This window comes from Schistocerca piceifrons, chromosome 6, assembly GCF_021461385.2.
Source record: "Schistocerca piceifrons isolate TAMUIC-IGC-003096 chromosome 6, iqSchPice1.1, whole genome shotgun sequence".
NCBI classification, from domain to species: Eukaryota; Metazoa; Arthropoda; class Insecta; order Orthoptera; family Acrididae; genus Schistocerca; species Schistocerca piceifrons.
Genome location: NC_060143.1, coordinates 307,498,335 through 307,510,700, shown reverse-complemented (window position 1 = coordinate 307,510,700; position 12,366 = coordinate 307,498,335). Strand labels below are relative to the sequence as shown.

At 38.2% G+C, this 12,366-nt stretch overlaps 1 protein-coding gene across 3 annotated transcripts in view; it reads right to left on the bottom strand.

Moving 5' to 3' along the window:
* The window catches only part of LOC124802569 (striatin-3), an 86,438-nt gene that overhangs the window by 36,790 nt on the left and 37,282 nt on the right, over window positions 1–12,366 (bottom strand). For all 3 annotated transcript variants that reach the window (XM_047263440.1, XM_047263441.1, XM_047263442.1), the window contains exon 5: window positions 1,195–1,374. In XM_047263440.1, the coding sequence (XP_047119396.1) occupies window positions 1,195–1,374 (180 nt within the window). The remainder of the gene's footprint in view (window positions 1–1,194; window positions 1,375–12,366) is intronic.

Here is a 12,366-nt window from a genome sequence, read left to right as displayed (position 1 = left end):
CCAGCATTTTCTCATGTTCTCGGCAAGATCTTTCACTAAAGTATGATGGTGGTAGTTGTATGCTTTGTGCATCAATGTTAAAGAGCATAAACACAGAGAAAGGACTATTTTTAAATGAGAAATTCAGATATGAAACTTCCTACACCACTGAGGTGGTTGCAACTATAGTGACAATAATCCAGTTAAATTCAAAAAGATCGGTGCTGTATCATAAAGTAACTTGGTTCACATACCTGACTTCTGTAACTTTTTGGTTAAGTATCAGGAGTTTTTGTAACTTCCATGCATTTCTTACAATTTCTGATCAATCTTAAAAATGGGATTGTACAGTACTTGTTTGAAAGTCAACGTTAGGATAATGGAACATTTAACTCCTTAAGGGCCATTTTTGTGAATGACTTCCATAAATGCTTCCAGGATAAGGACAGCTAAACTAAGCCTTCTTCAGGACCTAAAGTGGACCATAGCCACCACATCCTCCACAAACAAAGTATTCATTCAATAAATTTATGAGTTTTTCACATGTGATAACCAACTGATAATAATTTTAAAAATGACCTACTGTTGGGTTACACACACTGATGTAATACTATGTATATTTTACAGTTTGTGGACATAACTTGTTATGTCCATATAAAATACGAGAAACCTTATTCAAGGAGTTATTTTATTGACTAATAACTTAACTGCATATTGTCATCTAAATTAATTCTCTGACTGCAAATTCTTTGAAATCAGCTGTATTAGGTATAGATTTACAACCTGTTTAGCATCAGACTGGGACTAACTGATTTCCCAGGTCTGGCACAAATTTTCACGATGCTATTAGGTAGTTCGTCTATATCTAATACCGCTGATGTCAAGCAATTTGCTGTCAATGAATTTCAAAATATTTTGTACAGCTGTGGATCATCTACAGTGTCTGTTCTTTCAGACATGCATGTAAATATGCTTATATCATGTTTGCAGTACAGAACTCCCGATTTAGTACCAGTGCAGGATTTTTTTTTGTGTGTGTGTGTGTGTGTGTGTGTGTGTGTGTGTGTGTGTGTGTGTGTGTTTTAATAGCCAGAATAATTCCCCACCACCTTCGTGGAGGAGGGGGGGGAGGACCAGGGCTTGTTATGACAAAGTCCAACCGAGTCAAAATTCTTTAACACCAAAAATGTGTGTACATAAGAAGGAAACAATTACCTTCCCTTTGCGCTTAGCTGTCTTAACATCATCCTGTTCATCATCTGGTGCTTCATCCAAGTCATCACTCATGTCGTCATCGTCATCCATATCAACCTCTTCCTGAGCCAAGAATTCAAAACTTGACATAACTGCAGCTTCCGTATCAAGAATCATTGCTTCTGTCAAAGACGGAGGAGCCTACAAAAGAATAATTTTGTACAGTGTCATGCCACAATCACCGGAAATTACAAAATGAAGATGAAATATGATACAAAGGAATATCACTAAATCAATTAGTCTCCAAAATACTGTTGGCTCACAACAGTACCTGTAAAATAATTCATCACTATAATCTTTTATATTCAATTTTATTACAGCAACATGAAACAGTTTTGATGTGGTTGTTTAGGTACATTTCCCATTATCTCTACAGGCTCAGTCAAGATCAAACAATGCAGTCAGAATGGCAGGCAGTTTTATGTATTCTCGGTATTCGAGGTTCTGCTATGCTACACAATATTTCCATACAAACTGACAAGTCACAGCTTCCAAAGCCATACAGTTACAAGGATTATCCTTAAACTAACATTAAATGTCGAAATATCTAGGGGGGAAGCTGGTACCACTGCCGCGTAGTGGGAAGCCAACGGAAGGAATGAGCTTTCCCAACAAATTGTAGCTCATCGATTAGCGTTGTGGTGACTGTTAGAAATGAGTGTTCTCATTCCTAATCCCACCAACTGTGAAGCGCGGACTGTAATTTGCTAACTAAATGCTGAAGCCATGGATGCCACTGTGATTCATCATGAAATTGTTTCAGTTTAAGGAGATGACGTAATGTCAAGGCAGCACGTGACGAAATGGGTACGGAATTTCAATTTTTGGAAGGACAGAAATTCACAACAAAGATGGAAGCAGAAGGCCATCTGTTGTGACCGATGATGTGGTGCAGAAAATTGAAGATAATCATCTATCTGATCGCCATTCGGCTATTTATGACCTGTATGCAGTCTGTCCGAACATTTCAGGAATTATTGTTCGTGAAATCTTAAATCGACAAAATTATCGCAAGTTGTGTGCGTGATGAGTGCCCTGGATGTTTACCAGAGCACACAAAATGAACAGAGTTATTGCCACTTACAAATTTCTCCATCATTTTAAGACTGAAACGGTGATGCTTTTCCCAAACCTATAGTGACAGGAGATGAAACTTGGGCTGATCACCACACTCCAGAGAGCAAACAACAATGTGCTGGCGCCATACTCTCTCCCCTTCAGCCAAAAAATTCAACTCGACAAATAGTGAGGAAAATCATGGTGTCAGTGTTTTGGGAGAGAAAAGAGATTCTGCTCATTGACTTTTTTGGAAAGAGGTGAAACAACAAATGCTGCAAGATACTGTGAGATCACGAAGAAACTTCGCAGAGCCATATAAAACAAACATCGCAGGATGGTCACAATGGGAGTCTGTCTCCTTCATGACAATGCAAGTTTGCACACCACTCATGCAACACAGCAGTTGTTGACTTCATTTGGTTGGAAAGTGTTAAGCCACCCCTCTCACAGTCCCGATCTCACACCTAGCAACTGTAATCTGTTCACTAAATTGAAGGAACTTTTTCGTGGAAAACACCTTTCCGACGATAGCAAGGTGAAAATTGAAGTCAAGAACGGGCTGAAGACGGCAGCAGGAGATGTCTATGACACATGAATCAAAAATCTTGTCCCACGGATGACAAAATGTGGTGAGGTAAATAGTGATTATGAGGAAAAATAATACAAGACCTTCACTACAATGCATGTAAATTTTATTTTACTTTTTTTTGTACTTCAAAAAATTCTTGTAACCTTACTTTCCAGATTAGCCTTTTAATTCATTTCTCACTGGAAATAAAGTATTCCACTAGAGCTGGTCCTATAACTGATTTCTTTCTGTTTCAGTCGCAGTGTCAAAAAACAGTTTTTGGGTGACATTTTTATTTCGGTGGCTGTGTATGCTATGATTGATGCTGTAGATTACCCGTCTTTTAATAGCAATATGGAGCCTCACGAAGCTTATATCCATTTTTGACAGATGAATCACCAGCAACAGTGTCAGATACCTCACTTCATGAGCTGTCTGAAATTTAATCACAGATATTGGTACAGAGTATGTATGTCACCACTTCTCACTATTAATCAAATACTGGTGATAGATATGTCTTCCACCACTAATATTTTAACCAGTGATTTCTGGCATAAGATCACTGCACAAGAACAAGCCAAGCATCACACCAGGAGATGCTGCCTGATACATTGCAGAGCATCAGCCTCAATGGAAAAAGCCCTATACTCTAGCACTTGTCAAAGAGACTGCCAGAAACAACACTGCATTGCATTTAATGTTTAGTGCACAAGTCTATAATTTCACAACACTGATGTAAATGAATTATCTTTAATAAAATATCTTTGATTGTGTTACATTGTAAAGGCATTATTGAATATGCAGCCCCCACATGGCAGCAATCAATGAAAGTATAAAATTTCTGTAAAAATTTGAATGACTTTTTTTGCATTAGTCTGGATCAATTTCTGCAATCACACACTCCATTTAGTTCTTTAACTGGGGAATCTGATTTCCTTTTTTCAATAACCACTTGACTTCATGTAACCTCACACAAAACAGTCGCATGGCAGCCTGTAGCAAGATCTTTGTGGCCAATTCTGGTCTCCAAGATAGGCGATATGACCCATGACCCTTAAATTTCTCCTGCTACAATGAGCATGATTAACTTGCAAGTGGTGCCATCTAGCTCAAATCACTTTTTTTTTCAGTCTATTCCCTCCAACTGGAGCCGAACGAGACATTTACCATATGAGATAATGTAGGTCATTTGTGTCACTGCATTACCAGTGGAATACTCAAAAAGTAGGACCTAGTCACTAGTTGGTTAACAGGAGCAGGGACAAGATTGTGGCAAAGTGAATCAACAGAACACTCACTCCATTTGACACACAGAAAGGAGGATGAAGACCAAGAATGTGAATTTCACAAATCTTGATAGTGATGTGGCAAGTGATGGGAGGACCAACCTTGGGGTTCTGAACAGGGTAGTCAAACATGCCAAAATCTTCAGTCTGCTATGATGACTTCCCTGGGATAAGTACATTCCTCTAAGAGCTAAACAGACCTGCTCAAAAGTTTCTTTCTGTCCATCACATTCTCAAGTCTGCAGAATGTAATGTCACTACCCTTGTGGGGGAGATACGGCAGTCACCCTAGTTCTGTGTTTTAACCTATTACGGCCAATTGTGTGAAGCAGTTCATCTTAGATCAGCACAAGATATGAAAATCTGCTATGTATAAATGTCGATCTCAGAGTATTTCACTATGAACAAGGATCAGCTTTGCCCATCAAAATTACAGTAGCAACTTCACAACCCAATAACACTACAAAATTACTGATTTTACTTCGGGCAAATAGAAGTTGAGAAGAAGGGATAAAGAAATTACTGTTAAAAGTTTTCAAATCATATTTTTTATCTCTAAAGCCTATCTAACACAGTAAGGTCTACCTTAAGTTTGCTAGATGTCAAAACTGACTGCCGGGAGGGGTGGCAGCTAGCTCACATTCTGAACCTCTCACACAGTGTAAGATTTGGCACAGAAGCTAGCAGGCATGCTCGACTGCAAGAACAGCAACACACACAAGCCGGTTGATCTGTAATCTTTCTCAATCAATTTTAAAGAAACTGTTTGGTGAAAAAATTTAATTCTCACATATCTTATAACTTCATTCATCAGCTTCACAATAGAACTGACTACCATTTCATCAATTGTCAAAGTTACTGCGATATTTCAAAATTAAGTGAACTACTGGAAGAATTTCTACAGATTTGCTACGAAAAATAGGGATCACTATGAATTTGTGTTTGATGCATTTTAGGTCTTGTGTTGCTGCTTATGAAATGTAGCTAACATACTGAATCATTCTCCAAAGTTTAAAGGATATTGTCATCTGTTTCTGATCGAGAAACTGGATTTTATGTGAAGCACTCTGCCCCCAAATGCCCACACTAGCGAAAAAGCCAAATATTAATACATTCCTCTTACCTCAAACAGTGAGATATCTACACAAGATTTTGGCAAATGATAGAACCCAAAGAGGAGGGTATTTTGCCATTTGATTAATATGCTAACTTCACTATCTACAACAACATTCCAGAAACTACAGATGTTTTTCAATGAAATAATGTAATTTTTATGGGCCATCGATAGATGGTCAAACAAAAACTGCTCTGGATTTTGCAACAATATCGCTGGAAAAGTGGCACATCTATTTTTATACCAAGAATGGGCTTTTCTCATAAGCTATTGACCTGTCTTTCCCTTAGTTGCTAGTTTAATAATATACTGTTTGAAGTGTGTACCACAATTTTAACTGCTTTAGAATGTTAATGAGATGAATATTTGTAAACTTCACTGTGTTTTGGCAAAAGAAGCAATTTTAACACGGTGACATGTGAAGTCACGTATTACCAAAAACTCTTCACTAATAACTTATCTCTGAAGAAAAAAGGAACGGAATAAGAAGCCTGGGAAACATAAATCACTACATCCGTTGAAATTTCAGCAGAATCCTGTATTCAGTGTATTTTTAATAATGAATGACTGGTACTGAACTAGCCACAGAAAAAATATGAAAACATTTCAATTTGCAGAACTCTGTCAGGTACCAGTTAAGGCGTACAGAGATTATCAATCTCTCTTACAAACTAAAAAATGTTTTTCAAAAAGTACAATTCTTCACTCTGTACAGGGATAGTAATGAAGAGACAGTATACTATGTATTACTGTTTTCATATTTCTCAGATAATCGGAATGTAAGAATAATACCCTCTGACCAGTTTCAATATGAATCGTTCATTAACGAAAATATATTGGGTTATACGATGAGCTGACAGAAGTCATGGGATACCTCTTAACATTGTGTTGGACCTCCTCTTGCTCGGCATAGTGCAGCAAATCATCTTGGGTTGGGCTCAACAAGACGTTGCACTAAATATTGAGCCAAGCTGCCTCTATAGCCATCCATAATTATTAAAGTGTTGCTGGGTAGGATTTTATAAACGAACTGACCTCTCGAATATGTCCCATAAATGTATGATGTGATTCATGATGGGTGACCCGAGTGGCCAAATTGTTAACTCAAATTGTCCAGAAAGATCTTCAAATCAATTACAAACAACTGTAGCCCAGGAATATCGCACATTGTCATCCACAAAGATTCCATCGTTGCCTGGGCACATGAAGTCTATGAATGGCTGCAAATGGTCTCCAAGTAGGTGAACACAACCATTTCCAGTCAATGTTTGGTTCACTTGGACCAGATGATCCAGTCCACTCCAGGCAAAACCAGCCCACACCATTATGCAGCCACTACCAAATTGCACAGTGCCTTGTTGACAACCTGGGTCCATGGCTTCATGTGGCCTGCACCAAAGTTCTTACCTACTGAAATTGGGCCTCATCTGATCATGCCACAGTTTTCCAGTCATCTAGGGTTCAACTGATATGGTCATGACTCCTGGAGAGGCACTGCTGGTGATGTGATGCTATCAGCGGAGGAACTCGCGTCAATCATCTGCTGCCACAGCCCATTAACGTCGAATTTCGCCACACTGTCCTAATGGATACATTCGTCGTATATCCTGAATTGATTTCTGCTATTATTTCACGGTTGCTTGTCCATTGCCGACGACAACCTCGTTAAGTGAAAGCCATCGGCCCTTGCTTCGTCCGTGGTTAGTCAGAGGTAATGCCTGAAATCTGGTATTATTAGGACACACTTGACACTGCGGATCTTGAAATATTGATTTCCCTAACGATTCCTGAAAAGGACTGTCCCATGCTTCTAGCTCCAACTACCATTCCATGTTCAATGTCTGTTAATTCTCGTCATGTACCAATAATCACATCAGGAAACTTGTCCCATGAATCACCCGAGTACAAAAGGTAGCTTGGTCAATGCACTGGACTTTTACACCTTGTGTATGTGGTACTATCACCATCTGTATATGAGCATATCGCTATCCCATGACTCGTCACCTCAGAGTAAGTAGAGCACTGTCATGGCGAAAGCTTTTGCCCGATTTCTAGGTTTTTAAAAGCTATTTCAGTATATTTTTTGCTGTTTTAATATCATTTTATCAATTATTTCACTAAACTTTATTTCCACTTTTCACCAAAGAAAGCTACAGGAAAATTTACGTAAATTCAAGAAGCATGAAAATCATGTGTCCAGTGAGAATATTTACATTAAACTATAAATGCTTAAAAATATTTATCCTTCCACTTTAAAAAGTAGGACCTAGCCTATGTACATAATCTACAAATCAGTCTGAAAGAGATACTATAAATTCCATATTACCGCAATTACAGCAGTTCTCCTGTCGATATTACAATATGTTGAAAATGACCTCTCCTCATCAGCATTACTGACTGGGATCCAAAAAGCCTTCACTGCAGCTTCCACAAAATGCCCATACTCTGATTTCAGGGAAAGAAGAATAGCAATCACATCAACATCTTCACCTTCCCTATAAGAAATAGCAACTAAATCCCCAACTAAATTCCTGGTTCAGGAAATTCTGATGCTGAAGGTTCTAGTAAAATGGGAATTCACTTCATTAGCTGAGAGACTTCAAAACTGTGTAAATCACCTTTCATTATGTTTGTTGGATCAAACAAATTACTGATAGAAGGAATGGCAATCTTTCCTACGTCACACTCTATTAAATGGTGAAGGGTCACTAAGCTAACACTGTCTAACATGAATTGATGCTATCTTGAAGCTCTCTTATGTCACCGGCAAGTTGCAGCCTTCTGAGCGATGCTCACTCTGCTCACTCTGAGCCAATTACAATTAATTGGCTTAAACTGATGTTTTTCCTATTCTTCCAGATATTGTAAATCCTATGGGAAACCTTGTTTCTTGATCAAGTTAATTTTTTTCAAAATCTTTTTTTACATAAAAACTCTTTATGCTTGGAATACAATCATCACACAATTTGAACAAATCATATGGAGTCAATATCTGGTTATGTAAGGGCCTCTGCAAACTAGCACGGGCTGCTAGTCTTTTTCGTGTTCTCCCAATGTCACAACAAGGCGATTTACCCGGGCTTGTTCCAAAAAAATTCCATTCGGCAGTGATGCCAAAATCCTTTTCATGCAGACATGAATTGATGAATTTTTTTTTTTTTTTTTTTTTTTTTTTTTAAATTCTTGCTTGAGCAGCTGAACCATCAATAAAGAAATAAATATCCTTAATGTGTTCAATCTGTCTTCAAATGTGCTATTAACTTTATTTGAAATGCACGGACAGCAATGGTATCATGATGGATAGTCACTGATCATACAAATGCTAATTCTCTAACATTCTTTGCCACCAAAATAGATAAACTGACTATTCTCCCACTGAAATCTTGTGCAGCACATGTAACAACAAATGAATAATTCTCAGCAAAATCCATCAATACAATTAATTCATTTTCTGAAATATTTCTTTTTAACTGCTTAAGGTATAAACTTCAGTGTTGTTACAAAGTTCTGCTTGTGAATCTTTTTCCCCATTTATTCTTACTGCAACACAATCCTTTTAGCCTGAGCATAAACAAGAAAACTCATCTCCAAAAAGAAAGTAAGGCCTTCTTGTTTTACTTTGTCATAGAGATTTTTCCCTGTTCGGTTAGTAGGTGTTGCCAAAATCCCACCTTCCATCTTTAGTTTCCCAGATTACTTCTCCATTTTAGTCGAAACAGCAAATTCTTTACTTTTTTTTCCCTCCCAATAGTCCTGAAACTTGGGACCAGGGACAAAATTTGAACTTTACTGCAATTTCCTGAAGCCTGGAGCTTAAGATTAAGTTCTTTAATTAAGGTATCCATATCTTTAAATTTTTGGTACTCTCCCATTCATATTTTAGCAGTATCTACTTGGCTCACTCCAGCAGCTGTGGCAATTACCTTAGTAATGCTGCCTCGGGCTTTCAGAACTTTGCACTTTATGTATTTCATTGAATCCCTTTTGCTGATCCGTTGATTTAATGGTGACTCTTCAAATGATTGTGATTGTGATTAAGTAGTAGCAGTAAAGCAACCATCAACAACATCAATGTCTTTCGTGGATGGTGATTCTTGCTTATCCTGGCAGGATGATTCTTTTTGGGCCACTTCGTGTCTACGTTTGGTAGAAATTTTTCAGACTCTGCAATGGTTACTGCTGTTGAAGCCTTCTTGGTTACATGTTTCTCTTTCCCAAATGGGTTGCAGCAAGTCTTCTGCAGGAACTGAAATTTTGTCATCAATATGGCATTATGGTATGAACAAATTTGGGCATCTTGAGTAAAATCAAGCCCAGACCTACATCGCAGAAGCTCCTTGTCCATTCATGACATTTCCTTAACTGATTGTAGTTGACTTTTGTCATAATAGAATGGTGATGACTTATGACAATCGGCTCCATCTGATCCACTGCAATAGCTGGGTGAAGGGATATTTTGGTTCATTTTATACAATAATTTATTAACCTATAACAATCAATTTTGGAAGCTCGTGAATATTCAGGTTTGAAGCACAGAAGATCCAGTCTTGCTTGTACATAAACTATACAAATCAGGCCATAAGAACATATTGTTTTAGTGCTTACCTTCAGCTACAACAATGATTATTGATTACTCAAACACTCAATACTCAACCTACGACTGTACAGTGTCAGCACCAAAGATTACACTACACAGAAGACTGACAGTGAAAATTGCCAATAATGAAAGCAGCAACTGAAGTTGGTGATTCAGCAATTTATCACTGCTGAAGGATAGAGCCTTAAAAAACTATTGCTGCTTTATAATGTCGATGGAAACTGAGTGACCAAATTTGGTCATTAATGTTCAAAGCTAGTTAAATTTATGATCCTAAGAAAGTAAAAAATCATCATAAAGAACAAGAAAAATTTGGTAAAACTGCAAAAGGAAGGAGTGGTCCACATTTATGAAATGCCAAGTTTCTGTTGGTTAAAATCAGTTTACACACATATGAATATTCCTACCCAACACACTGTATAAAAGCAGAGAGTAGAAACAATTTTAACAAGAATTATACCTTCTTCCTGATAAATCGAGTTCAACCTTCCAAAATGCAGCTATGAGACATTTGTATACTACAAGAATTGCACACTGGTGGGTCACCCTGCTGTGTACTATGCGGAGACTATCAGTATCTGGTAGGAGCTACAACACAACAGTCTACTGTTTCAGTGACCTACAGCTTTTAGTCTATCACTTACTTGCCCTCCTCTTCCTCCTCCTGACATCAACCACACACTTATGACAAACTGAGGTACAATAAGTACTGTTCGCTGCATTCCTTTGTGCTGCTTCATCCATTGGCTGTAATTCCTGAATACTTGGGTACCATGCAGAACACCACCTTACTAAATTGTTATAGGTGAATGGAGGTGTCCTACCCCTAGTTAAGTATTTCTGCTGGAAACCTGCACAAAATTACTTTCATCTTCATCTACATCTACACTCTGCAAGCCACCTCGCCATGCGTGGTGGAGGGCACTTTGTGAGCCACCGTCACTTCGCCTTTTCTGTTCCAGTTGTGATGATTCATGGGAAGAATTATTGCTGATAACCCTCTGATACAGAACAAGTGATTTTCTTAACTTTAATTGTTTAATTTGTTCCAGTCCCCATAAGATGGCATGCCCTTCTGCATAAGACATTTAATTCATGTAGTACGTGGCTCTTGAGAACAAAATTTGGAAGAATATGAGGGAGCCAAAATTGTCCCTCAGTTTGGACCCCTCACTGTAAGTCAATGCTGAAGTGGTTGTACACGATACTGTACAATGATGTTATTAACAAATAATCTGTACATTCCCCTTAATTAACATTTAATAGTCATGGGTGACTGGAATTCGAGAGTAGGAAAAGGGAGAGAAGGAAACTTAGTAGGTGAATATGGATTGGGGAAGCCGTCTGGTAGAATTTTCCACAGAGCATAAATTAATCATAGCTAACACTTGGTTCAAGAATCATGAAAGAAGGTTGTATACATGGAAGAGCCCTGGAGATACTAAAAGGTGTCAGATAGATTATATAATAGTAAGACAGAGATTTAGGAACCAGGTTTTAAATTGTAAAACATTTCCAGGGGCAGATGTGGACTGACCACAATCTATTGGTTATGAACTGTAGAAACTGCAAAAAGGTGGGAAATTAAGGAGATGGGACCTTGATAAACTGACTAAACCAGAGGTTGTAGAGAGTTTGAGGGAGAGCATAAGGGAACAATTGACAGCAGTGGGGGAAAGAAGTACAGAAGAAGAAGAATGGGTAGCTGAGGGATGAAGTAGTGAAGGCAGCAGCCGATCAAGTACGTAAAAATACGAGGGCTAATAGAAATCCTTGGGTAACAGAAGAAATATTGAATTTAACAGATGAAAGGAGAAAATATAAAAATGCAGTAAATGACGCAGGCAAAAAGGAATACAAACTTCTCAAAATGAGATCGACAGGAAGTGCAAAATGGCTAAGCAGGGATGGCTAGAGGACAAATGTAAGGATGTAGAGGCTTATCCCACGAGGGGTAAGATAGATACTACCTACAGGAAAATTATAGAGACCTTTGGAGAAAAGAGAACCACTTGTATGAATATCAAGAGCTCAGATGGAAACCCAGTTCTAAGCAAAGAAGAGAAAGCAGAAAAGTGGAAGGAGTATATAGAGGGTCTATACAAGGGCAATGTACTTGAGGACAATATTATGGAAATGGAAGAGGTTGTAGATGAAGATGAAATGGGAGTTTGACAGAGCACTGAAAGACCTGAGTCGAAACAAGGGCCCGGGAGTAGTCAACATTCCATTAGAACTACTGATGGCCTTGGGAGAGCCAGTCATACGAAACTCTACCATCTGGTGAGCAAGATGTATGAGACAGGAGAAATACCCTCAGACTTCAAGAAGAATATAACAATTCCAATCCCAAAGGAAGCAGATGTTGACAAATGTGAAAATTACCGAACTATCAGTTTAATAAGTCACAGCTGCAAAATACTAACGCGAATTCTTTACAGACAAATGGAAAGACTGGTAGAAGCCGACCTCGGGGGAAGATCAGTTTGCATTCCATTGAAATGTTGGA